The 24,201-nt window shown below is 48.6% G+C and overlaps 1 protein-coding gene across 14 annotated transcripts in view; it reads right to left on the bottom strand.

Annotated features, from left to right (window-relative positions):
- The window catches only part of CAMK2G (calcium/calmodulin dependent protein kinase II gamma), a 161,669-nt gene that overhangs the window by 43,182 nt on the left and 94,286 nt on the right, over window positions 1-24,201 (bottom strand). For all 14 annotated transcript variants that reach the window (XM_024218716.2, XM_029912870.1, XM_024218709.2 and 11 more), the window contains exons 7-13: window positions 21,719-21,821; window positions 20,556-20,639; window positions 19,556-19,650; window positions 16,640-16,762; window positions 14,920-15,003; window positions 14,287-14,329; window positions 1,278-1,318 (exon numbers count right to left, since the gene is read on the bottom strand). In XM_024218716.2, the coding sequence (XP_024074484.1) occupies window positions 1,278-1,318; window positions 14,287-14,329; window positions 14,920-15,003; window positions 16,640-16,762; window positions 19,556-19,650; window positions 20,556-20,639; window positions 21,719-21,821 (573 nt within the window). The remainder of the gene's footprint in view (window positions 1-1,277; window positions 1,319-14,286; window positions 14,330-14,919; window positions 15,004-16,639; window positions 16,763-19,555; window positions 19,651-20,555; window positions 20,640-21,718; window positions 21,822-24,201) is intronic.

Genomic DNA, 24,201 nt, shown 5'->3' on the forward strand with positions numbered 1-24,201 from the left:
AACACCACCAGCCAGCCACAGGAACATGAGCTAACACTGGCTTTTGGATCTGTTAGGACGGGAACATCTGCAGATGTGTGACCACAAGAGTGCCATGGCAACAAACTGATGTATATGATAACAAGTTGAGATCATTAACATCCTAACCTATAGGAGAAGGGCCCCCAACATTAGTAATGTGAGGAATACAAATAAGGAAGAGGGGAGAAACCCCGACTGAATATGCATTAGACAAAGTGGTGTCAGTGTAACATGTTATACAAATTGTATCCCAGCCTGGGGGCAGGAGGAGAGCAAGATGTAGCCCTTGGGAGGTGCTAGGATGATGGCCACTGGTGATGATGATGAGGAAGATGATGGATAACATTTCAGGTTGTTCAAGGGATGGTGTGAGTAAATCGATGTTCTGATGCTCGTTTTGTATTATCTCTAGCTACCTTGCTGAGTTAAAGTGTTTGTGACTTTGCTAAATATATTAATAAACTATTTCAAATACAGACAGGTTCCTAAAGTGGGAATGTTGCAGCTGTGCACTTCGGGGTTCCCAACTGAACAGTAATTCTAACAATACTGGGCCTGATCTCGGGACAAGAACCCGTCAAACCTCAGAGCGATCACTGGAAATTCTTAAGTAACCAACATAATGAATATCCGATTCATAGATCAGGCTACAAGACACATAAGAAGAGTGAACTAAGGAAACAGTGATTTCCTTCAACAGAGAGCACAGAGTCCCTGGCCTGTGAGGGTGGAGAAAGCAGAACTGCTTTGCCTTTTCGCCACTCAGATGTAACCGACACAGTGAAATGGTTACATTCTGACCCAACAGATCCCCGATGGGTGGAACTCCCCCTCCCCACAACCCCCAGCCCTGTCAATGGAACGAAGGGGAGAGATGGGGAAATTTCCATGGGTGCTGCTGGCCTTCGTCATCCTCTGACAATAGCTCTGCAAAAAAGCAAAATCTTCCCATGCTCAGGAGCTGAACCGCACAGGCCAGGGCTTGGGTCAGACAGGATCAGATCTTTGGTCCCTCCAGCCCGGTGTCCTGCCTCAGGCAACAGCTATTACCCAAAGCTTCAGGGGAAGGAAATCCTATAACACACCTTGCTAGTTGTATGTTGTGCAGGTAAGAGGTGTGGGGATCTGACCCAGCAGCTCCCTAACAACCCATTCTTCAGAGGACAGCTCCAGCCCTGGGGCAGCCCCAGGGAGACAGCTGCCTGCTAGTAAATGGACTGAAAAAGGAGCGGGGAGGTAGAAAAGCTTGGACCTACCTTCACTCCATCCGACTTCTTGTTCAATAGGCTTTTGGTAGCTGCAGAGAAAAACAGGACAAGCTGGTGAGGGTTTGGTTTTAAATCTCTCTTCCCTTCCCTTCCCGATTGCAGGAGAATTCAGGGGACACCCCCTGCTAATTTCTCTTGGTAATGATGAAAGCAGCAGAGGTCAAACTGTTGTGTCGCTACCCATCACAATCACACTGAGAGAGGGGAAGGTAGCCTGCCCTTTTTATTCAACCGTCAGTGTTAAGCCAGCAACGCTCCCACCCTCCATCACCTTACTGAGATCCAGTGTCTAACAACAGTGCAGAGCTCCCGAGGTGATTTTACTTCAAGTCCTCTACTCTCTCACAGCCTCCCCTTCCTCCAAAAATGACAGCCATTACAGAGAAAAAGCTGAAGACATCTGCCAGATTCTAATATCCGGACAGAGATTTGCCCTCAAGTACAGCCATTTACATAAGGGAGACTTTATTTATGAAGGTGGGGGAGGTGTTGATAATGCAGAGAAATCCTAATTACTACGAAGATGCAAAATTAGCCAGAGAACGTCTGGGATAACAGCAAGGAATAAAACGGGAGCGAGGACTTTGGTGGAGGAGGAGAGGAGAAGGCAGCGCTGCCAGCGGGTAAAGAGAGAGTGTGAAAAAAGGAGAGAAGGGAAGGCTGAATTTCTTCATTGACCGTGATGGAAGCTCTGCCATGCTTGGTCTGAACAACTAGAGCTAGAACTGAGAAACCAACACAGACAGACAGACACACATATACAGGTAGGACTGTTTGGCAGTGCACAAGAGAGAGTGTTACCCCCTACACCCCCCCCCCCCCAGTGTGCACATCTGGCCACGTGATCAGGGTAGGCGGGGCTTGCATATGCAACAGGAAAGTGACACATTAACAATGGTTGTCAGCAATGGGCCTCCCTGCCTCCAGTCTCAGTGGATACAGTTTGGTTAACTCATGTGGACGGTGCCCAGCTGTTTCCACTCCCTTGGCAAGAAGCACATGAGGCACCTGCTGTGACAAGGAGTTGACATGCCTTTCCTAAACAGATATTTTAAAATGTCTGGCCTCATCAGCACAAACAGGCACCAGATTGGGATGCCAACCCCAGTGAGGACATGGACAAAGAGAGAGAAAGATAGAGGAAGAGTAAGTGACAGAATGTGCAACACCAAACCTGCCTTGCTTAGAACCTCTGATGAAACACTTCATTGTCCTACCACTCCCAGAAGACATGCTGGTAAACCAGCACTCAGAGTGTTGTGCTTTTCTCAGGATTTGTCTACAATTAGACAAAAAGGCATTGCAACAAACCAGCAGCTGCAAGGCCTTGAGACTGAAATACCTGTGTAACTCCTCAACTCCACACCCATACACCTCAGCTATCCCACGTGGCTGACAGACATCAGTTATACTGTTTAGACAACACTTGGGACAAAACTTTTAGCTCAGCTCAGGCTGAAATAGTGCAGACAACAGCTGCTTCTCTCCAATACCAAGAAAAAACACACCATAAACTTGGCAGCTGCCATGGCTGAGCTGGTCCTAACTCTACTCCATAATGCAAGCATCTCATGTCTGGAATTTGCCTTAAAGCTCCAGCTCCCAAAAACAGCACAGAACAGGCCTGCACTACTGCTCCATTTCCTGGGGGCCCAGGAACAAGCTGCGAGTCTGCTGATTCTTCACTCTCCACCCTTCCAGACACTCCCATTTCCCTCTGCAGACAGGTAAAACATTATGAAGTTACCCAAGGGACCACAGCTTCTGCAGACAGCTTCCCCACCTGCCTACACTAGCTGGGCCTCTAGCGGAGACAGTCTTCCCACCTGCCCCAGGCATTGTGGATGCCAGCCTAGCCTCTAGCAGAGAACACCTCCCACCCAGCCCAGCACCCTGCAATACCAGCCATGGCCCTAGCAGATACAGCTTCCCCTCCCACCCCTCTGCTGGTACCCACTGTGATCTCAGCATTTCAGTTACATACAATTCTCTCACAATCCAGTTACTGGTCCAGCAGTGCAGAAAGAAATTCAGTTGGTTGCTCATTTAGCTCATGCATCATCATGATTTGTAAGGATACTCCGAGGATACAGGAGATGCACTCTCTCACAGTGACAAAGAGGCGGCAGACATCCCAAGCAAAGGAGAGGCTACGTAATTTACCCACTGGTTAATCTGTACACGTTATCCGACAGAAATCACAGAGGATGTGGGTGGGATTTCTACAGCTAGCGACAGACAGACAGGACTTACTTTAATGAGAGGAGCAGACAAGCAGTTTGACAAAGGTCTTGTGCACCCATACTTTGCTGGTTTCCAAGCATGGGACACTGACCGTCCCTTCCCCACCTCCTCCATGTAAGGAGATTCAAAAACCCCTTCCCTGCACAGTGCTGTTAAGAGCCCCTACTGCAAGTCCTATAATTTAACGTGTACTTCTATTCCTGGTTTAACATCTCTCCATTAATCTCTGATGAGAAGCACAGAGCACAACCTCTGTCCCCCACCCCCTCTGCCGGTCAGGCATGTCTTGTATTAGCCTCTGAAGAAAATGAAAGTCAGCCCCTTAGGCTCACAGTCTTGGCATTAAGAGTCACAAACCCCTCATGCTGAACTCATCAGCAATGAACACTGGACACTCTGGATGTGCTGAGGGGCAGCGTTTCACATGGGACCAAAATACCAACTCCAAACAATGCCACGGAATGCTTCTCCGAGCCCCATTCCTCTCACTCTTCTCTCTCAACAACAGTCCTTTGGTCTGTGTGCTCTGCAGTCGCCTCACCTCCGGGTGGCAGGCCTCAGGTCACACCACACATCAGTGATTGCCAGTCCCAATTTGGCCACCCAGAATTTCATGGCTTCTACCCCTACACTTAGCTCACTAGCCAGCACTGGCTCCCTCAGCCACTGTTATGGTCTCAAGGCATTTTTTGGGGGTGGCGGGAAGGAAGAGCACTGAATTCAGCTTTGTGAAATCTGACTGCCCAACAGTAGCCTGACAGAGAGCCTTTCCTTCTTGCTTTAAGCCAATACTGTACTGGGAACAGAGACCCTAGGGCTCTCTGCTGTCCTAATTCACCCCATTTTATAGAAGAAATGGAAGCAGAGGGGAACCCAGTCCCATGTCATCCTAGGACATAGTAGCTGGTTATTTCATAGCAACCTGCCATTGTAGGGTAACAATCAACCCGATCCATCTTAGTACAACAGGGTTCTGAAGAGTGCAGGCAAACAAAGCCCTTTAGTTTGGGCTTCCCAAGGTTTTAAATTCAGATTCTTGAGCTAAATCTGCCCAGCCCCATCTTCTGAAATAGCAGGCACTAGCCACACACACATCAATTCCCCCTCCCAACTCATGTGCTGGTCTCGCTGCAGGGCCCTATACATGTCTGGCCTGCAGATCTGGTTAGTAATTCAGTAAGATCAATGTAGTGATGGTTCCAGATTAGATGAAATTTGTTCTGCATGCCCATTTCTCAGCCAGCAAGCATGGATGACGTCTCACTGGGTGCGCAGGCACTGGCATGCTGTTTTTTATTGGCAGTGAGTGGGTGTGGGCTAGGTTCAGGCACTCAGGAGATAACAGGACTCATGCCACGTACCTTGCTCAGCCAGGCCGGTAGCACTCATAGCGGCTGAAGCAGGGGCGGAGCTCTGCCTGCCAACTGATTGGTCAGAATCATTCAGTGGGAGGAGCCATAATAAAGCAATAAAGGCCAATCAGCAACAAGAGAGAGCAAGATGCAAGTAAATTAGTGTTAAAAAAAGGTGGGGAGAAAAGAATGTAAAGTTCTGAATTAAAATTTATTTATGTCCTTCAAACATAAAGACAAAACCAAACTGGACTACAGAGACCAGTCTGGGGGGATTCCAAGGACCTGCGAATGACATTTGGAAAGCCATGGATTTAGTCATAACAAAGTTTTGAGAACCAATTTGCAAGCTATGGATTTCAATGTCAGCGAAGTCAGAAGGAACAAACAGTGGGGTTCTGGTCTGATTTGTTTATTTTAAAGTCAATGGGCCTGTAGTGAAGTGTTTGGGGAGAGGCTTTGGAGAAGGCGGCAGACATCTAAATCTTGTAATGAAGTCATGTATTAACATACAACAAAACCCAACAGGAGTAAGAATAGATAAACATATCAAATAGAGGGAGAAAGGAACCTCTCAAGCTGGAGGGCATCCATGACAAATCTTTCTATGGTAGAAGAACTAATTTCCACAAGAATAGCTAACACAACCAACCCTCTGGCAGCCTGGAATTCTCATCCCCAAATGTGTAGAGTTTGGGAGTGAAAAGCTCTGGCCTCACCCAGAGTCAGGGGAGCTTAAAGGTGAAGTCAGACTCTTCAGACACAGCATATCCAGCGACACAGATCCGGGACTGTAAAAGAAGGTGGTGAAGATAGGGCTACACGCTGGTATTTAAACATGGCACCACAACTTGTCTAAATGAAGGAGCTTCAAAGATTTTTTTTCAATATAGAGATTGCCTCATATCTCATATTGCGTATCACTTGGAGCTGGGACAAATTCCTCTAATGTCAAGGGACAGTGACAAAGGAAAGACAGGCTGGGAACAAATACACTTTCATGGAGGAGTGAGACATTTGTTTCCCTCCATCCTGCCACCAGGAATATTCAGAAATTTGTCCATAAGCTCATAGAGAACAGGATCATCTCAAAGAGAGGAGACACAGTGAATGCTGGCTGTAGAAATACTTTTTTCACCTCTCAGTTTTAGCACTGATTTTCTAAAGGAGCCAGGAAGGAATCTTGGTAAGAAACTTCTAGACCCAGAAATTCTACAACAGGGAATCTCTTCTCTTTCAAAAACAAGATGTCAAATGGACAGTTAATTTAGCAGCTTTTTATAAATCAAACCCCCCACAAAAACTCACCCAAAGACTGTCAGAGATGAAGCAATTCCAAATTTGACAGACTAGCACTAAAACAGGAACCAAAAGTAATATGGGGATTTGAGCACCTCTTTATCAATCCCTTCTGACCTTGCCTTGTAGTGCACTTCTGTAACACATGTCAAGGCATATAAACACCACTGACTCCACTGCAAAGCTCCAAGAGGTTGTGCACCCTCCAAGAATATTTATATACTAAGATCCATTTGCGATTGAGAAGACAATTGTCCTGGTTCATGCCTGGGGCTCCCTACATGCTTCCAATAATACAAATAAATAATAATAATTTCTCCCTCTGGTGAACACTGGTATTTTTTCTTCCTGTATTTCAAACAGAGTAGAAGAGCTCTAGAAATTCTCTGGTTCAGTTCTTTATCTGTGTGCTAGGCTCATCAATGTTAGCAGCTGCAGGGAACACGGATGTGGAAACCATATGTGTTAGTTAACTGCTGCTGCAATACTGACAGGGAGGAGACATCTGTTATTTGTCCATCCTATAAAAGTTTGATTTTAAAATAAACTCCTTTGTGATGGAGTGGGGCAAAGAGGTCTTTAAAATAGAGATATTTAGAATCCAGAGGCCATTTCTCACTAGATCTTAATATACACAAATATCTGAGGCCTAAATTACTTGACAGCATCCTCCTTAAGAGGAAAATTAGTGAGGGAGAAGTGGTGGGGAGTGTTGTCTATTGTACATCTGTAACTCTTGAAGGAATAGGGGCCTCCGTGACTACAGCTGGTGGAATGCATTTCAGGAAGTGTGACCACCTTCTGTGATCTCATAGGATGACAGCAACCTTCAAGAGATGCCCACTAACACCAATCTCACCTCAACCGCCAATGCTCAGCATAAACCAGGGGGTGTGCCACCCAAGTCTATCGCAGAGCCTCTCAACACAGCTCCTGGATTCACAGGGAGAATATCCCTTCTGCCACTGGATCAGTAACCCAAGGCCTCCATGCGTCGGACACAGGAACACAAAGACTGGGGCATCCCATGACTGAACTGAAATAACTTGTGTAACCATCTGCCATGATGGCGACTGAGGCACAATTACTCTAGTAATTGCCATGTAAAGTTGCAGTTATTTCAAAGAATAAGTATTCTCCACTCCAATCATTCTATCTGAAAGTTTCTGACCTTTCCTCTGGAAACATCCACTGACTTGCTATTGAAACATGGCTCAGGAGTAACAGCTCCCAGCGATTTACATAGAATCATCGAATATCAGGGTTGGAAGAGACCTCAGGAGCTCAAAGCAGGACCAATCCCCAGACAGATTTTTGCCCCAGATTCCCTAAATGGCCCCCTCAAGGATTGAACTCACAACCCTGGGTTTAGCAGGCCAATGCTCAAAGCACTGAGCTATCCCTCCCCCCCTTAGTGTTTCATCTTCCCAAGGTGCCAACAGGTCACTGGATGGGGGTGAGTTATCTGTGTGGGACTCTTTCCCCTTATGAAGAGGTATTTTCTAACTCCAGCCTTGCTGTAACAGTCACATATTCAGGCATTAGACCAGAACATCGGAGCGCTTAGGAAAGCGGCAAGCACATCAGGAAAAGTCAGCTAGACAGAAAGAGCTGCACTCAACAACTCCCTCCTCCCCGTGAGGGCAGGGATGGAGGGGGGCATTTATTCCTCAGCACTACTACATTCATTCTGTAGAAGAAACTAATGAAGGTGAGAAACAACATGAAAAGCAGCCAGTCACTTCGAATGGACAGGATAAACAAGCAGAGAGTCAGGGAGAGAAAAGGGGAGGGGGAAAAGGAGGAAAAGCAGCTTATAAAAAGGAGCAAACCTCTCTGTTAATATATAAGTTAACCCTTTTATTTGGATTTCTCCCCCACCTGCACAGGCTACTGCAGTTAGCAGGGGGGAAATGTGCACCTGCATTTTGCCCATATGCTTCATATCATCAACTTTCCAAACAACTAGTCCCAGGCACGCACAGATCTGCAATGCAATGTGATCAAATGGCACTTTCAGAGGAATTTATCTGCTTCAGCTCCACAGGAAAGTCTCATGGGCAGGATCTGAGACTGCCTTTCCATCTCCCAGATGTACCTTGCTTCCCCACACTTTGGGGCAAAGGAGGGGAGGCAGAATTCATTGAGGCTCAAGCTTCGAGTACTCAACCCAGGGGCATCCTCTTTAGCTTCTATCATCATCAACCAGGGAAAGTCTGGTTCTCTTTCGTGTGGCTGTTACTGGAGAAGGTGTATGGAGCAGACAGATAGCCCTGTGGTTTTTCCATTAGCTTCTGCCGACCCCACACAGAATCAAACATCCTTAAGTCAGGTTAAGACAGGAAATCAGACACGGAAGACAGAAATTTAGTTTTTAAGGGCCAGGTTTGTAAAGGCATTTAGGTGCTGGTATGTTCAGTATTGCAATGCCTAACTGATTTAGGAGCCTAAGTGTTATTTTCAAAAGCAAGCCAGGCACGTAGGAGCCTAAATTCCATTGACTAAGTGCCTAAATCCCCTTTGAAAATATTTGGGTTCCTAAATCAGTTAGGCATTGCAATGCTGAGCACAGTAACACCAAAACACCTTTAAAAATCTGGACCCAAGTCTGTTTCAGAAGATGTTTTCAAACATCTCACTACTGCTGCAGAAATCCACCTCCTAAAACACCTACCCCTGTGCATTTATGTGGCACGCAACATGAGAGTTGAGACTTATAAGGTTCAGATGGTCTGACTGCCCCTTGGGCTGGAGTTCTTGCCAGACGCATTGAGTGTTCCAGCATGTTCCTCATTCAGTAGATTGAGGATACTGCAAGAATACCCTTTTGTAGCATTTCAGCACCCCCCCACTTCCTGCTGTAAGCAGGCTGGGAAGAGGCAGGAATGCAAAGATGCCAAACAAAAAAAGTGTTAATGGACTTTTTGTGAACCTCAGAGAAGTTTGGGGGTTGGTGTGACAGGAGGACAAAGGCTGGTGGTGGTCCTCATTTTCACATAATTTCATTTGCCCTGCCGAAGCATAATTTCACTCTTACACCAGAAAAAAAATGCACAGTTGAGAAAATAATTAAATCAACAGGATCCAGAGATGGGAGTAAAAAGGAAGTTTACTCACCAGCAAGTGGAGTTTTCAGAGTATGTTACCATAGCAGATCCACATTCTAGAAGTCCTGCGCCATTCCTGAACCTTTCTAAAGCATTTTAATAGTGATGGACAAACAATTCATAGCACTGTCTAATTTTTCGTTAAATTTGACCTCATTTCCTGTTTGGGAAGTATCTGCAAATAGATCACATAGCTCTCAAAATCTGTTTGTTCAAAATTTTTAGGCCAATTTCCCACTTCATAATCCACCTTCAAAATTCACTTGAGCTGGTGAGTTACTTCAGACATGTGGTCTCATTTCAGTTCCATGAATGGACGCTTACATAACACAGCGCAGTATGAATTTCAAATATTAATCACGTACACAATTCAAACTTTGCTTTTGCTAAATAACGGAGTTTAAAATGCAGCCTCCAAGTATTCCTATTAGAAAAGCTCAGCCACTCAAACTTTCATGGAAGGCAAACACAATATGCTTGGGGAGTATTTAATCATATTTGGATTTGGAATTTGAATATTTATTTATTACCATTTGCTCAGGTCTACAGCTTAACATTTATAGGCGCACACACTGTTTGCAATCCAGTCTCCCTGTCACAGTTATAAAGGACTCTATCCTTAGAGCTGTCCTCTGCTCACCTCACCCTCACCTAAACTAGCTATAAAAATTTCAGATGAGAGGATGAAGGCGGGTCAACATGACTGTAGAGGCAACACGTGGAGAACTCCAGTTATTGCCAGGTTAGCTTTCTTTCTCCCTCACAAAGCTGCCTCTGCTCCTCCTCCACACAGATGAGCAAACAATAGCAATTCCCAACAACAGGGCTGAAAAGTGAGTGGTTAAAGATGGAGGATCAAGCACAAGGTCGAAGCACCACTTAAATCCACTTATGGTCTATTTTGAGAGCTTAAGTGGTGCACAAGACTGGCGATGGCCCACTGCATGGCAGTGAATTTCACCCTGAATGACAACTGCTCTACAAATGAGCATCCAGTTTCGATCCAGAGCTGGCAAGTGATGTGAATTGAACTACAAGTGGCAGCCTTACAAATCTTGGTGATAGATACATTATGGAGACAAGCTGTGTAGATGGCCACTCATCTGACAAAATGTGTTCCAAGTTCTCCAGTCTAGAGCTCATTTGGTTGTAGTCGGCTTGGCTACTGAGTTTCATCCATCTGGATGATTTCTGGACATATCTCACTTCCCTCAAAGGCTATAAACAAATAGGATGACTCTCAAAAGTAGTAACTCAGTTTTTGACATCTAATATATGCAGTCCAGCCACTACCCCAAACCCCCATTAGAGTGTTATGAGGCTGTAGGGGACGAGACCGGAAGAGAGAGATGGTTTGCTTCAGATGAACGTCTGAAGCCAATTTGGGCAGAAGTTTCAGGTGAGCAACACAGCACTGCTTCGTAAAGAAGGTCCAGTGTCAGAGTTTGGATTTCACTCACCCCCTTGGCAGAGGAGATAGCTACCAGGGAGCTAACAGTACCTCCCAAGTGGTTCAAGGGACGCAGTCATAGGCCTAGGACCTTGAACTGACTGATAACAGTGTATGGCTGAATGAGGACAAGGTCCTTTGAACAGAATAGTGAAATGCTGAGATCAAGTTAACTACTCCAACCCGTCACATACCTTAACTGTGGAAAGGGATCAGACCAAGATATCTCTAGTAACTGATTGAGGATTAGAGGAGCCAAGCAGTGTCAGGGGTAACATATTATTACTACTACACACCTAAGAAAAGAAATGTATCCATTTACAAACACATGCTTTTCTGGGGGCAGGAACATGGGACTGCGACAAGCCTGCTGCTTCACCCTTCTGAATACACCACCCTACCAGACGTTAAGGGCTCAAGACCCAGGCCTCCAAGCATCGTGACTGAACTGGAGGAGAGTTTGACCTTTGGGAGTAGTAGGACTAGCCAAGGCTCGAGACATCACAGGCAGGTCAGAGCATGACACCTAGCCCTGTCCCATTTCAATCCCTTCAATGGGAAAGGGGAACAGGGTGACTCCAGTTGGAACTCTTCTCCTAGCAAATCCAGGACCCCTGCCTGGTCTCACATGTGAGAGGCACCTGAAGCATTGTTTTGAGAAGTGTACCATCAGGTGACCCTGCCTTCTCTAGACCAAAGACTGGAGATTCGGAAGAAAAACAAGACCTTGTTGTGTGAAACAGAGTCAGGTCTCCTGGCTGGCAAGGAGGAGGCTGAGCATTGCCAGCCAGATCTCCCTGGCTGGATCTATCAATCCTTTGTTTATAGGAAGGGTGCCTTCTCCTTCATCTCCAGCAGGCCAGCGAGTTTGTGCACCTTCTCCAGGACTGCAGCAATCGGAAAGTCCAAGGGCTAAGCTCAGCATCATCTTCTGTAATGCCTTATTGTTGTCATCACAGCGAGGAGACCAACTTAAACTAAATTTCATCTATTCTTCCTCCTCCTCCAATGCAGAGAGGTCACCTCTCAAATGAGCCTGCCACTGCCAAGAGATGGTCTCATGCCCCAAGAGCCATAAGGCCCAATTAGTCACACAAACCAAGACTTGGGATCCCCACTTTCACTGAAATGTTAGAGGTCTGACCTCTGACCAGGCAAATATAGTAGGGAAGTAGGAGCAAAAGCTAACCAGATACCGGACTGGGTTGTAGATTAGTAAGGCTGCACATGAAGGGGAGACCTCTGTATCAGACGTATTAAAGTGGCCCAGGCTGGCTCTGAAAGCTCTTTAGAGGAATCTCACATTACAGCAGCCCCTGAAAGTCTGATCTTGTGGAGTCTCCCCCATCAATGAGTATGGGAGGATTGGAACTAGGAGACCAGCTCTGTAGCACTTCTTTCAGGCCTCTTTCTCAGAGTATCTCCAATTCTCTGAATCGAACAATACAGGGGCTCAGAATAGGCCACTGACCCAAATATTTCCTCCTCTTTTCATTCAGTGATGAAACCAAAACCTCTGGCTCCAACAACTGGCTCCTGAGATACAGACGAGTGAGCAGACCAAGCCTCCTCCAGCATGCTTCTAGGTCTGGGAATAAAGGATGCACAGCCAAGCACCACTGACTTCTCCCAGGCATTTCAAGTACCCAACATGTTGGTCTACATTTTCTGACCCAAAGAGAAGTGCTCCAAACCCAAACCCTTCCCCAGTCGCACCATAAGTAGACCACAGAATTAGTCTTACTAAAAATTAACTCAGTACTATTATTTATTGTAAACACTAATCTAAGAATTAACAACTACATTAACATTTAAACTAAACAAAGTTGTGTCACTGAGCGAAGGAAACCAGACCCACAACCACTTGTACCAGCGGGAAGAGGGGAAACTGAGGACAGTTATAGGGGAAAGGGTTTTCACAACCTTAGCTGATGCAATGGCTGCATGAGAGCACACAGGCCCTCCTAACAATTAACCTGCTTTAGAATCACTCTAGGCCCACAAGGTACAGCTTTCAGCTCCTGCAGAGACATTTCCCGGGGCTATGCGTACACTGCAGTTGCGAGGTGCGATTCCCAGCACAAGTAGACAGATTCACGCTAGCACACTAAAAATAGCAGTGTGGATATTACCGCATGGGCGGGGACGCAGGCTGACCCAAACGCCGACCCAGGGGATCAAGAGGCCTTGGATTTTGGACAGCTAGTCTGAGCCACTGCCCATGCTGCAACATCCACACTGATTTTTAGTGCGCGTCTGTCTCCACGCGCTGGGAATCACACCTCCCAGCTGCAGTGTAGATGGACCCTTTGCACAATTACCAAGGAGTGTGCGTAAAACTGCTGCTATAGCCAGCCTGATCTTTCTCCATGTCCTGACATGCCTGCACAGGCTGAATTTATAGCGGGGCCAATAATCAATTTTCAAGCTCCTGTGGGCTGCCCCGCTACAGTTCTGGGGTTTGATGCACAGGTCTTCTATTTGAATACCACCACCAGAATGACATGAATCCCAGCTGGAAGGGAGATGCCACCTAGATTTCACGAGTGAGTGTGCATATGCTCTTTGTTGTTGGCGTAATTAGGAGTTTCCTGCATTATACCATAGATAGTATGTACCTGGTGCCCACCATTAAAGCATTTAGCAAAGGGAAGAAGGATGGAGGAGATTCCATTATGGCTGCTTTTCATTAACCATCCCTAAATTACGCTCCAAATGGAGAATTGGTGTATGGACTAATACAGCCAGGCTCAGTAAAATTTCAATTGAATTACTGCCCAGACACTACCTTTTAAAGAGGAAAACATGGCTCAGGGTGAGCGAGTGGTCTAAGCTGTGACAGGCACATGGGCTCAGAAAGGCCACCCACTTGAAGAGGTGTATCAGTTGGGGATAAACACTAATGATAGCACAACCCAGCAGCTTGGCAGTTTTAACAAACTAAATGTACCTTTCAAAACACTCGTTTGACTGAAACGTTTGGATCTGTGTTTTTAGTAAGTGCACAGAATGTTCAGCAGGCAGCCAAGCTAATGGTCACCGAGCCTCACAGGACCACAGCCACTTCAGAGACAGAGATGGAAACACCTAATAGCTTGCATGTTTGAGACTTTCTGGTTGAGTCAGGGATACCCAGCACCCTAATGGCTATTCTCCCCTGAAAATATCATTCTTGTCCAGTGGTGGAGCCAGGTCCCTGGCTCAGGTCTGAGGGAACCATTGTTGCAGTTATAGTCCCTGATAATTAGGGTTTCCAAAGGGAAAACTGATTGATGCCGACTAGAACATCACAAATATGAGCCTGCAATAAAACATGAGGGGATTTTGGTAGCAGACTGGATTCCCCTCTTGATCCAGATGCAGGCTCCTCCCCCAACTAGTCTAATGTGTCTCCCTGTTGGTCACTGGCCAGGGCAAAGCTAATGGATTTTGGAATGCTAAACAGAACAAGGCCCCTCTCTTCTCTGACTCACCCCTTAAGGGTTAAAATGCATCCAGATCTATGTAGAAATAAGGGGGACGGGATGAGGGTAGGGAGAACTTACCAGAAAAGTTCCGTGAGACCAGCATTGTTGTGAGGATTGCACCCTGCGGGGGAGAAGGAGAGAGCAGGGATAAATAGCGATAGATCTCAGACAGGGGATGCAGAAACCCCAGTGGTTCGGGATTAGATAGGCTACCGAGATCCTCTCCATCTCCCAGCAGCTGCTATTGAACGGTTACGTTACTTTGGGGCTGGGAGCCAGGAGACCAATCAGCATGGTAGGTAACAGGTCTTAAGCATGGAGAGCTCATTTGGTTATTTCAGCTCTCTTTAAGTGGGGGCCAGGTGGGCATTGGGCATGGAGAGAACAGACCCTAAGGGAAACGAATTTCTGTACCTACAGAAATCTTCCAACCCGCAAAGAAACTTCTAGAGCACTTTATATTAGAGGATCTCAAAAAGCACTTGACAAACATTAATGAGCTAATCTTCAAGCACACCTTTGGCAAGGCAGGTATTTGCTCCACAGCACAGAGGGAGAAACTGAGGCACAGAGAGGGGAAGTGATGTGGGGCACACTTCAAGTCAGAGGCAGAGCTTGGAAGAGATCCCAGCTCTCCCAGCCTTGTGCTTCAGCCACAAGACCACCACCCTCCCTCATTCCCCCTCCCAAAAAAGGCAAACACCTACTCACCTTCAGCTTTCTTCTGGCATTGAACTTCCTCAAGCACTCCACAGTCTCTTGTCTGTGCATCATGGAGGCCACGGTGGATCGTTGCTGGAAGACCGGAACAAGGAAAGATTGTTAAATAATTGTAAACAAATCAGCAAGTTGAGTTCTCCCTCCAGCTCTCTGCTCACACGCTACAGCCAATATGCACACCAACATGACTGAGCAGCTCAGCTCTGGGTGCCCTGCTCCTAACGGACCCTGCAGAGACCTGGCAGCAGAAACCAACTGCAAGTTGACATTAACCATCCCCCTCTGGTGAGAGGTTCTAAACAAGGTGGGTTGTTATCACAGACCCATGTCTGAGAAAGTGAGTCATTAAAGAGCAACGTTCTCCATCATTCAGACACTAAAGAACAAAAACAGATCTGAGGCAAAAGTGCATAACCAGCAATTACACTGGGTGGGAAGAGGGGAGGGGAAGAGGCGGATCTTGTTACTAAATCTCAAAAGGAAAATTCAAGCCGGTGAGTGAAGACCATTGTCTGGCTATCCTGATGCCTCTCGGACAAGGCTGCTCTTCGAACCTGCGAGTACAAAGACAGCCCCCAGCACCCTTGCATCAGATGCGGAATATGATGTTCAGCATACAGCTGGGGAGTCATATGGCTCAGTCAGATAGTTCTACCACATCAGCTGACAGCCTGAGTACAGCGTCCAGCCAGCGGGGCGCACTTGTCACCAGCACTCGGCTGGGGTCACATCAGCTGCAAGAGAAGCACTTCCCAGAAGTGTCGTTAGAGAGTCAGGGAACATTCGGAAACTGGAGGCTGATGCCAGACTGGCTCTTGCTCTAACACAGACCTACTAGTCTGCATTCGCTTTAAAAGGATAGTGGGCGATGGACTATCATGCTGACCCGTAGGCATTACAGCCCTGCCGTGAGCAGCTCTCTCTTGGTTCAAACAAATTCATTAAGACCTGGGAGAACAGCATGCACTGTGCTCAGATTCTACAAAGTTACGCAGGGAACCTCTACTGTGACCTCAAACCTAGCCACCCCTGCTCTCAAAGCTGGCTACAATCTGCACTGGCTGTTGCGGGGGGTGGGAAGACTGGGCCGTCCCCTTTGAAAGAGCTTCTTGCTGTCAATTATACTTCAGGATCCTCTTACTAGCTCTGCAGAAAATGTGAGAACCACCATGCTCCTGGTCTGGAAAGGAGAAAGCTCTCAAGGGAGAGAGCTCGTCAAAGCTGCTTCATGGCCACTAGCATTACACTTATGGCTAGTGGCAATATGGAATGTTTGTAGGTGTTACGAAAGCACTTCCACATTTTCCTGTGAAAAACAAAGAGGCACTATGACAAACTGGGGCTGGGATGCAGAGTTCAGGATACCCAGGTGCCACGCTATTCAAGCTGACGTCTCCCTAGATACGGCACATGACAATGATCTGCATTGGCAATCAATGGTTATTGGCTAAAACAGCCTTGAAATTAAAAGCCATTTGTTCTGCATCTCTTCACTATAGCAGTGGTTACATAATGCTATAAAATAGGTGGGCTTTTCCCATGCCAGCACCTACAAGCTCACAGTTCAAAGCATACAAACATGCTTGATTAGACAGCCCCTGATTTCTGCCCCTAGCTCTGCCCTCCTGCTCTAGTAGCCTGTCCTCCTAGCACATGGCTTCAGCATGCACAATGGCATGACCTCCTAACAGGTGAGGAAGGAGACACTTACACAGACCCATGGGTGTTTGAGTGCTTGATCGGCTGTGATGCGTTTAGCCGGGTTTATCGTCAGCATCTGATTGATCAAGTTCTTTGCTTCAGGAGTCACTGTGTCCCACTCAGGTGACGGGAACTAGGAGGGAGAGAGGAGAAGAGATGAGATGCTGAACACAATCCTCCTTTCCCGCTGGAGGAAATCCATTCCAACACACCAAACCCTGATCAGGCTTTAACCCCTTCGGCACCACCACAGCTAGTTTGCACCTGGGGGGGACAAACTTTTGGGTGACACCCACAGTGTGAAAATACCATGGGACTTGACAAATACATGCACCATTTTGATGGCTGTACAATGGATGTCCACGGGGCAGCCAAACAGTTCAAGGAACCTTTCAGGATTCAGTCAGGCCTTGGGCTTTTACTCAAATCTGTAAGTCAATTCAAAGATCTGTAGCTTCCTTCCCTTCTTGAGCATTTGGTGCAGACATGTGAAAACAGATGCACAGTCTCCTTTAACCCACCCTCCCCCTCCTCCCACTCCCTGTCCCCACACACTAAAAAGCTGTAATCATGTTTGTAATATCAGAAATTGTTGCCTGGGGAATGGGAGACACGTCAGAGGCTGGCAACATGTGGGTATGGAGATGAAGGGCAGAGATCTGAAGTCCTTGAACTACTAACACTCCATGTGCAGTTCAGCACATCAGTATGGATGAGGACAGTGCCCCCAGGTCTTCTGGGGTGTTACAGATGAAAGCACTGTGAAACTACAGGCACGTCTGCACAGCAGCTGGGAGGTATAACCCCCACATCAGGTACTCTGCTCACGCTAGCACCTAAAAATAGTAGCATGGCCACGGTGGTATGGGTAGCAGTTCAGGCCAGCTGGCTGTGTACGTATTCAAGGGTCAGGCAGGACTGCACTCAGGTGCTTAGCCCGAGCCGCCACCTGGGTAGCCGCAGCTACAATGCTAATTTAAAAGTGCTAGCTTGAGCGGAGCCAGCGCGTGCATGTCCGCCTGAGCTGGGATCCAAGACATACCCTAAGTGGACCATGGCTCGGCCACCTGAGCGGAACATACAGCCTCTGAACACAGACGACCCAGAGGGCAGTTAAAGGGTCATGGTCGCTTTAAGTAACCTGTGTTTAAAAACAAGATGTCCTTCCCTGTGCTGTGAACATTTCCTCCAAGTATTAGAGCTGAAAAAAGCTTAAAGAGCTCCTTGACTTTTCCCATTCACAGTTAACTTATGCTTTGTGCTCCACTCAACACGGACCACAAAAATGCACTAGTCAGGGTCACACTTGCTGTGTGTCAGTTTCACATCCCAGGTCTCAGGCACAGCGCTGCAATGTCTGCGTTGCAAACATTGCGGGGGAATGCTTAAAAACCCTCAGAAAACCCTGAGCTTTCATCGGGAGGTTATTTCCAAACAAAAAAAGATTCCTGGTCGCATTCACAAAACCCAGGTACCGAGTCTAAACGTATCCCATGGGCTTCCTCTGAAACACAAACAACCTGTTTTCTGGAGATTGAAATTCACAATGGCCACTTCCCATTCAGTGAAGAGGTAAAATGGAGTAGTCCAACACACACACCCCTCCCCGGGCAGGGTGGGCTACAGGAGATATTCTCTATTCCCATTAAAGTGGAACTTGCTCCCTGCCATACATGACACAGAAGGGGGCTGCAGGAACTAGTTCATGACAGATAGACACTTTTGAAAATCTGAAGGGGGTTGAAAGTCAATGGGAGTTAGGGGGGTTGGGCTCCTAACTCCCAGTCACCTGCCAGAGGAGTTAGGTGTCTAACCTCTTAGGCGCTTTGAAAATCCCACTCTGCATTCCTGCTGCAACACATTTTAAACATAGCATTTAGTACAAGAACCAGGCACACAGAAGAGAAGGAGCCTACGAACAAAACGAGCAGTAAGACAGAGCAGTGTCCTCAGGCCTGGCGGCAGGGGAGGTTACTTGATTCCAGCAGAAACATCCTACCCCCACCGTTCCATCTCCGGCTGCTCTGAGCTAAGTACGGGCACTGTGACTGCCCACAGAGCGAACCCCGCAGCTTCCCTGCAATGCGTATGCCAGCCACTCTTGGATCAATAGCTCCAGGTTTATTTCCCACTCCAACAGGCTCCCCTCACTCATGAAGATTTATTCCAAGTGTCCAAACTGCTGCAGTCAGAGAACAGTTATTAATGCTTAACCTCTCTGGCTCTAACCTCCCCACCAAACCGTTACTCGGTCTGGTCAGACATCATGCTGCACCCTATGACCACCTGTCTGGCCACAGTCCCAAGAGCAGCGCCATGCTGATGCCTTCACCCTCACAACAGCCTCTGATCCCTCATGCCAGTCCCAGTTTCCCCAGTCACACACCTCAGAGCCACCCCCTCCAGCAGAACACTCACTGCTGGGCAGATCAGGACAGTTTTTCCACAACTGCAGGCAAATTCCACTGTGAGGTGCAGGAGGCTATGGCCACAGGCCAAGCTGTCTCTAGAGAGCGTTTCCCCACATTGTTCTATAAGGCATTGGTGGGATGAGATCCTTCCAGTTCATGCTCCTTGCATTCCCCTTGGAGAGTCAGTATCTGTATCTCCTCCAGCACTTCACTGCATTAAGCCCACGAGTGTAGAGCAGCTGAGTTTGGTACTTCTTTCCTGACCCAATTATCTCCCTGTACCCACAACAATGCCCCCACCCCCGCGGACCCCAATGGTAGCCCCACACAGTATCATGCTAAGCATGCAGCAAAAAGAAAGCCCAACGAACACAAGGCAGACACTCCAAGCACCACCTGGCACAGCAGCTGTGCGGCTGCCACCAGTCACCAAGTGAAACCATGCCAGATTTTGGCTGACTAGATGGCACAGGCTTTCTACACCATGCAGGTACTCAGCGAGGATATGTCCTTACGTCATAGGCTCCAGCTTTGATCTGCTGATAGAGCTTGTGCTGATCTTCATCCCAAAAGGGAGGGTAACCCACTAGCAGTATGTACAGAATCACTCCTGGGGAGGTGGGGAGAGAGAGAGACACACAGATATGCTGGGGTTAGGTTAATTGGCTCCGATTACTCCCATCCTCCATCTGTACACCCACTTCAGAGCTGAGGAGAGCCCCCTTCCTGCCCTCTCAACATTCCTTTTCCAGCAGTGTCTGCGCTGGGTCTTTAGTACCTTGGAGATCTGAACGTGATGGTGAACAAGGAGCAGGAGCAGCCCCAGGAGCCTCCATCTCCCCTCAGCTGCTGGACTTGGTCCTGGCACACCAAGATCAGCTCTGATCCCCAGCTCCGAGGACAAAGCAGGCGCATGCTGCCCTTCTACCTCCCCATACATCACGGCTAGTGAGCCACAGCTTCCAGAAACCAAGCCCAGTGAGGACACTGGACAGCAAGGTTCTACAGGTGCTTTCAAGACTCTTCCATGCTGGCCTCACGCGCTTTTTGCAGGGCAGGAAAGCCTAACACCCAGGCCTGCAGGAATAGGTCTGCACCACACATCAGTTCGACATCCCCCATGTCCTAGGGCTTTAAACTGATCAGTCTTCAGTTATATGTACACTTATGCTTCCTTTTTAGAAAGGCGCACCCACGGAGCGAACATTATAGAGCTAAACAACGGAGTGCTGGCTTGGTGAGGCAAGGATGGGTTCTGACTATTTAGCCCCAGCAGAAGGCTCTGATGGCTTGTCTGAACACAGGACTAGGAATTAGGAGCAACTGAATTGCAATCCATGCTCCGACATCAGCTCCATCTGCAACCTTGGGCACGTCACTGAACCCCCGTGCCTTCTTTTCCCTGTCTGTGAAAGGGGGATGAGGACCTTTCTAACAGGGGACTGCAAAGAATGGCTGCTGTTTGTAAACAATGCAGTGTCAAGGCAAAGTTTTATCACTGTTATGAGATCTTACCGCATGCCCATATGTCCACTGGTTTTCCATAAGGATCTTTTCTCAACACCTCAGGGGAGAGGTAGCCTGGAGTACCAGCAAACCCTGTGAGGAGAGGAACGACATGGGGTATACACAGTACCCAGCTAGAAAGATCTGCTGGCTCCTACCACAAGTTCTGAAAACTGTAACATTTAATTTTCACAAGCCCATGGGTGCAGCAGGGGTTGGCTGGAGACTGTGCAGGGGGTGCGGGGCTGGCTGCAGGCAGGGCAGGAGGTGCAGGGAGGGGGGAGTGTGGGGCTGGCTGGCTTCGGGCAGGGCTGCAGGGGGGTGCGGCAGAGTGGCTGGAGACAGAGCAGAGGGTGCGGCAGGGGCTGGCTGTGGGCAGGGCGGGGGGGCGGGGCTGGCTGCGGGCAGGGCGGGGGGTGCAGCAGGGGCTGGCTGCGGGCAGGGCGGGGGGTGCAGCAGGGGCTGGCTGGAGACAGGGGCTGGCTGTGGGCAGGGCAGGGCAGGGGGTGCGGGGCTGCAGCAGAGGCAGCTGGAGCCCCGGCCCTTTAAATAGCCCCCTGAGCCCCCCACTACCCCAGGGCTCTGGGGGCTATTTAAAGGGCCCGGGGCTCCCCTGCTTCTACCGTCCTGGCCCTTTAAATAGCCGAGGGAGCCCTGGGGAAGACTTTTTAAATAGCTCCCAGAGCCCCGCAGCCCTACCCCAGGGCTCCAGCAGTGGGGCTCTGGTGGCAATTTAAAAGGCCTGGGGCTCCAGCCCCTGCTGGGAACCCCAGGCCCTTTAAATTGTCCCCTGGGGAAGCTGGGCCACGCTGGTACACTGTACCGGGGCTTGGGCGCGGGGCCCAATTCAGGGGAATTGGTTGAATTGGCCTAAAGCCGGCCCTGCAGCCTCTGTGACTAACTCCTACTGTACATTTGGGAAGGAAAACAAGAGAGGAGATTCATCCTTAAGGCTCATATATGGTCATATTTTCTTTCTTGCTCCCATTTTACCCAGTCCAAAGGCCCCAGAAGCAGGGGTGCCGGGCAAGGAAGGTGTGGCACTGAACTCGTCTAATAGTTAGTTGGAAGAGGTCAAGCCCAAATAAACTAGACCCTTCCTAAGCCCTGGCATGTACAAAGGAGGCTGGAAGGGGCAGCTAGAAAAGGAAAAGCTCAGATCTTCTTCTTACCAAACCAGGCCTGCTGCTCCCCCTGCACTTCTATAGCCAGTCCAAAGTCGGCCAGTTTGACAGCGGCACTCTTACACTTACTCGCCAGTAGCAAGTTCTCAGGCTGGGGAAAGGAGAGAGAAGAGAAAGGAGGGAGGGGTGGGAGAAAGAGAAATCCACATTAATCTCCTTTCCTCAGTGTTTCAATCTGTTTAAATTCAGGCAAGGGCCCTGTGTGAAAGCAGCCATTCAGCCTAAGGCCCAGCTATCGCCAATGGCCTCGGTGATGGAAGGGCTCATCTCATCTCCCTTTGCTCTCACGTGCAATGCAAGCGCCTCTCCCAGCCCAACCCACACACCCAGTGCTGACACCAGGCGGCGCTGACAGCACAGTCCCTCCAGGACATGATTCCAACACATCCATGCAGAGAGAAAATGATGCAGCAGATACAACAATCTGCAGTGATGTGGCTCCCCACGAACATCACACAGTCCCCAAGGCAGTGGACAAGCAAATATGATAAGGACTGCCAAAGAGAGATCTAATGTGGGAAGGCACAGTCTAGTCAGGCAGTAGATTTATGGAGAGTGCCTCTCAGCATAGCTCACTGCAGTGCTGCTGATGCTGCTAATGAAAGCTCCATTTGTTCGAGTGGTGAACTCCTGTCTACAGGAGTTTATTAAATGCTCCCACATCACCCTCTCCATAGATGAGCAACAAGACCTTCCCTGTGCCAGGGATGGGATGCTGCTGCTCTCCTACCTCCCGAAAACACCTTATACCAGAGATGGGACCCCACACCCCCACCTCTGAAGTATTAGGAAAAAGGATGTCACCCAAATAGAACCTCAGGCATTCGAGGAACTCAGTTGTGTTCTGGAGGCTTCAACTGGAGAAAGCAGCGAAGGGGTTAAAGTGGCTGCAAAACATTCCTCCAGGCTGAGGCATTGCCTGCCAGGGCAGCTCACAAAGGGGACCCTGCCTCTAACACACATGCCCTGAAGACACTGGCTGCAGCAGCTCAGCAGGAAATGGAGTTCGCACTGCACTTACAGATAGGGACAGGGGTGTGCTGGAAAGGGCAGGAGTGGGAGGAGCCCAGAACCTCACCCATGTTGGTCAGGATATAACAAACTATACAGACTGGAGTCTTCAGCAGGCAGGCACCAATGAGACAGGGGCGGAAAAGGTGGCCTCCAGCAGGACAGAAGGCTGGAAATCCAGGAACTGGATTATCACATTCCTTGGAGGTCATTTGCACAGCAGGGCATCTGTCTCCCATGGTGACTTATAACTGCAGTCCTGCTGGGTGAGGGAGGGGGTGTGGCTCAGTCACCTGCACAGTGGGGATGGGGTAGGTGAGGCATGCACACAAAGCCTATCCCTGCCTGCACTGCGCAGGTGGTGGTTTAGGTGCATGGGGGGGGAGAAATCTGAGGGTGGGATAAGGAGGCAGAGAGGGAGGTCGGATATGCTTAGCCCTCCACTCTGCCTGTGCTGCAAGGAGATGGTGGGGAGTTAGAAATACATGTCCCTTCACCCCTGCCTGAGAGTCAGGCCCCACTTCACACTGGAGCCAGCACATTTCCCTGGGCCGGCGGGGACAGTGCCACTGCAGCTATCGCAGAGACAAGCCCAGTGGGAAATCTAGGATCTCCCTCCCACCCACAACTCACACTGCATATGTCTCAACAAGGGACGGTGGTCGCGCTTAGGCTGGGCTCAGCAATTCATGCTAGCTAAATCCCTCCGAAACTCCACCTGTTCCCTGCAGTAATCTACATAGAGAGAAACCCCTTCAGTGGGACTCCAGCTGTGTGCACATGCATATCCACCTGCATGTTCTGTAGGCTAGAATCCCGCTGGCTGAAGTCAAGCTCAAGCTGTTACCATTCCCTAACCCTAGAAACGGGTTGAGTGTAGGTGGGGCTTAGCTCTCGTGAGTGAGCTGAGCCAGACCTAAGCATGACCATTTTTCCTAGGCAAGACATACCTGCTGTGATAGCACCTCCTGAAACCATCCTGCTTCTCCTCTCATTAGTTAATTCATGCCAATGCAACACCCAGGGTTCTACTTTAAAAAGGGCCATGATCAACTTCACTTATCTCCCCCCTGATCTTCACTACAGCCCTGCAGAATCTGAAACCTATTCCCAAATTTCTCCACCTCCACATGCACAAGTGCAGTCCTCTGGAACTAGGGTAACCAGATAGCAACTGTGAAAAAACAGGACAGGGGGTGGGGAGTAATAGGCGCCTATATGAGAAAAAGTCGCAAAAAACGGGACTGTCCCTTTAAAAATGGGACATTTGGTCACCCTATCTGGAACACTCTGTAGTTGCAGGGACGCTCACAAGCCATGGGCCAGGTGTGCTGATTTGCTATTGCAGGGTTGCTCCTTAGGACTGGTTTGTAACAGAGGAGGGCAAAAAGCAGAATATCAAATAGAAACACGCCTGAGCTCTGCAGCTCTAGACTACTTGTGGTCTGTTACGGTGGGCA

Source organism: Terrapene carolina, unplaced genomic scaffold (assembly GCF_002925995.2).
Source record: "Terrapene carolina triunguis isolate 2854851 unplaced genomic scaffold, T_m_triunguis-2.0 Scaffold310, whole genome shotgun sequence".
Taxonomy (NCBI): Eukaryota; Metazoa; Chordata; order Testudines; family Emydidae; genus Terrapene; species Terrapene triunguis.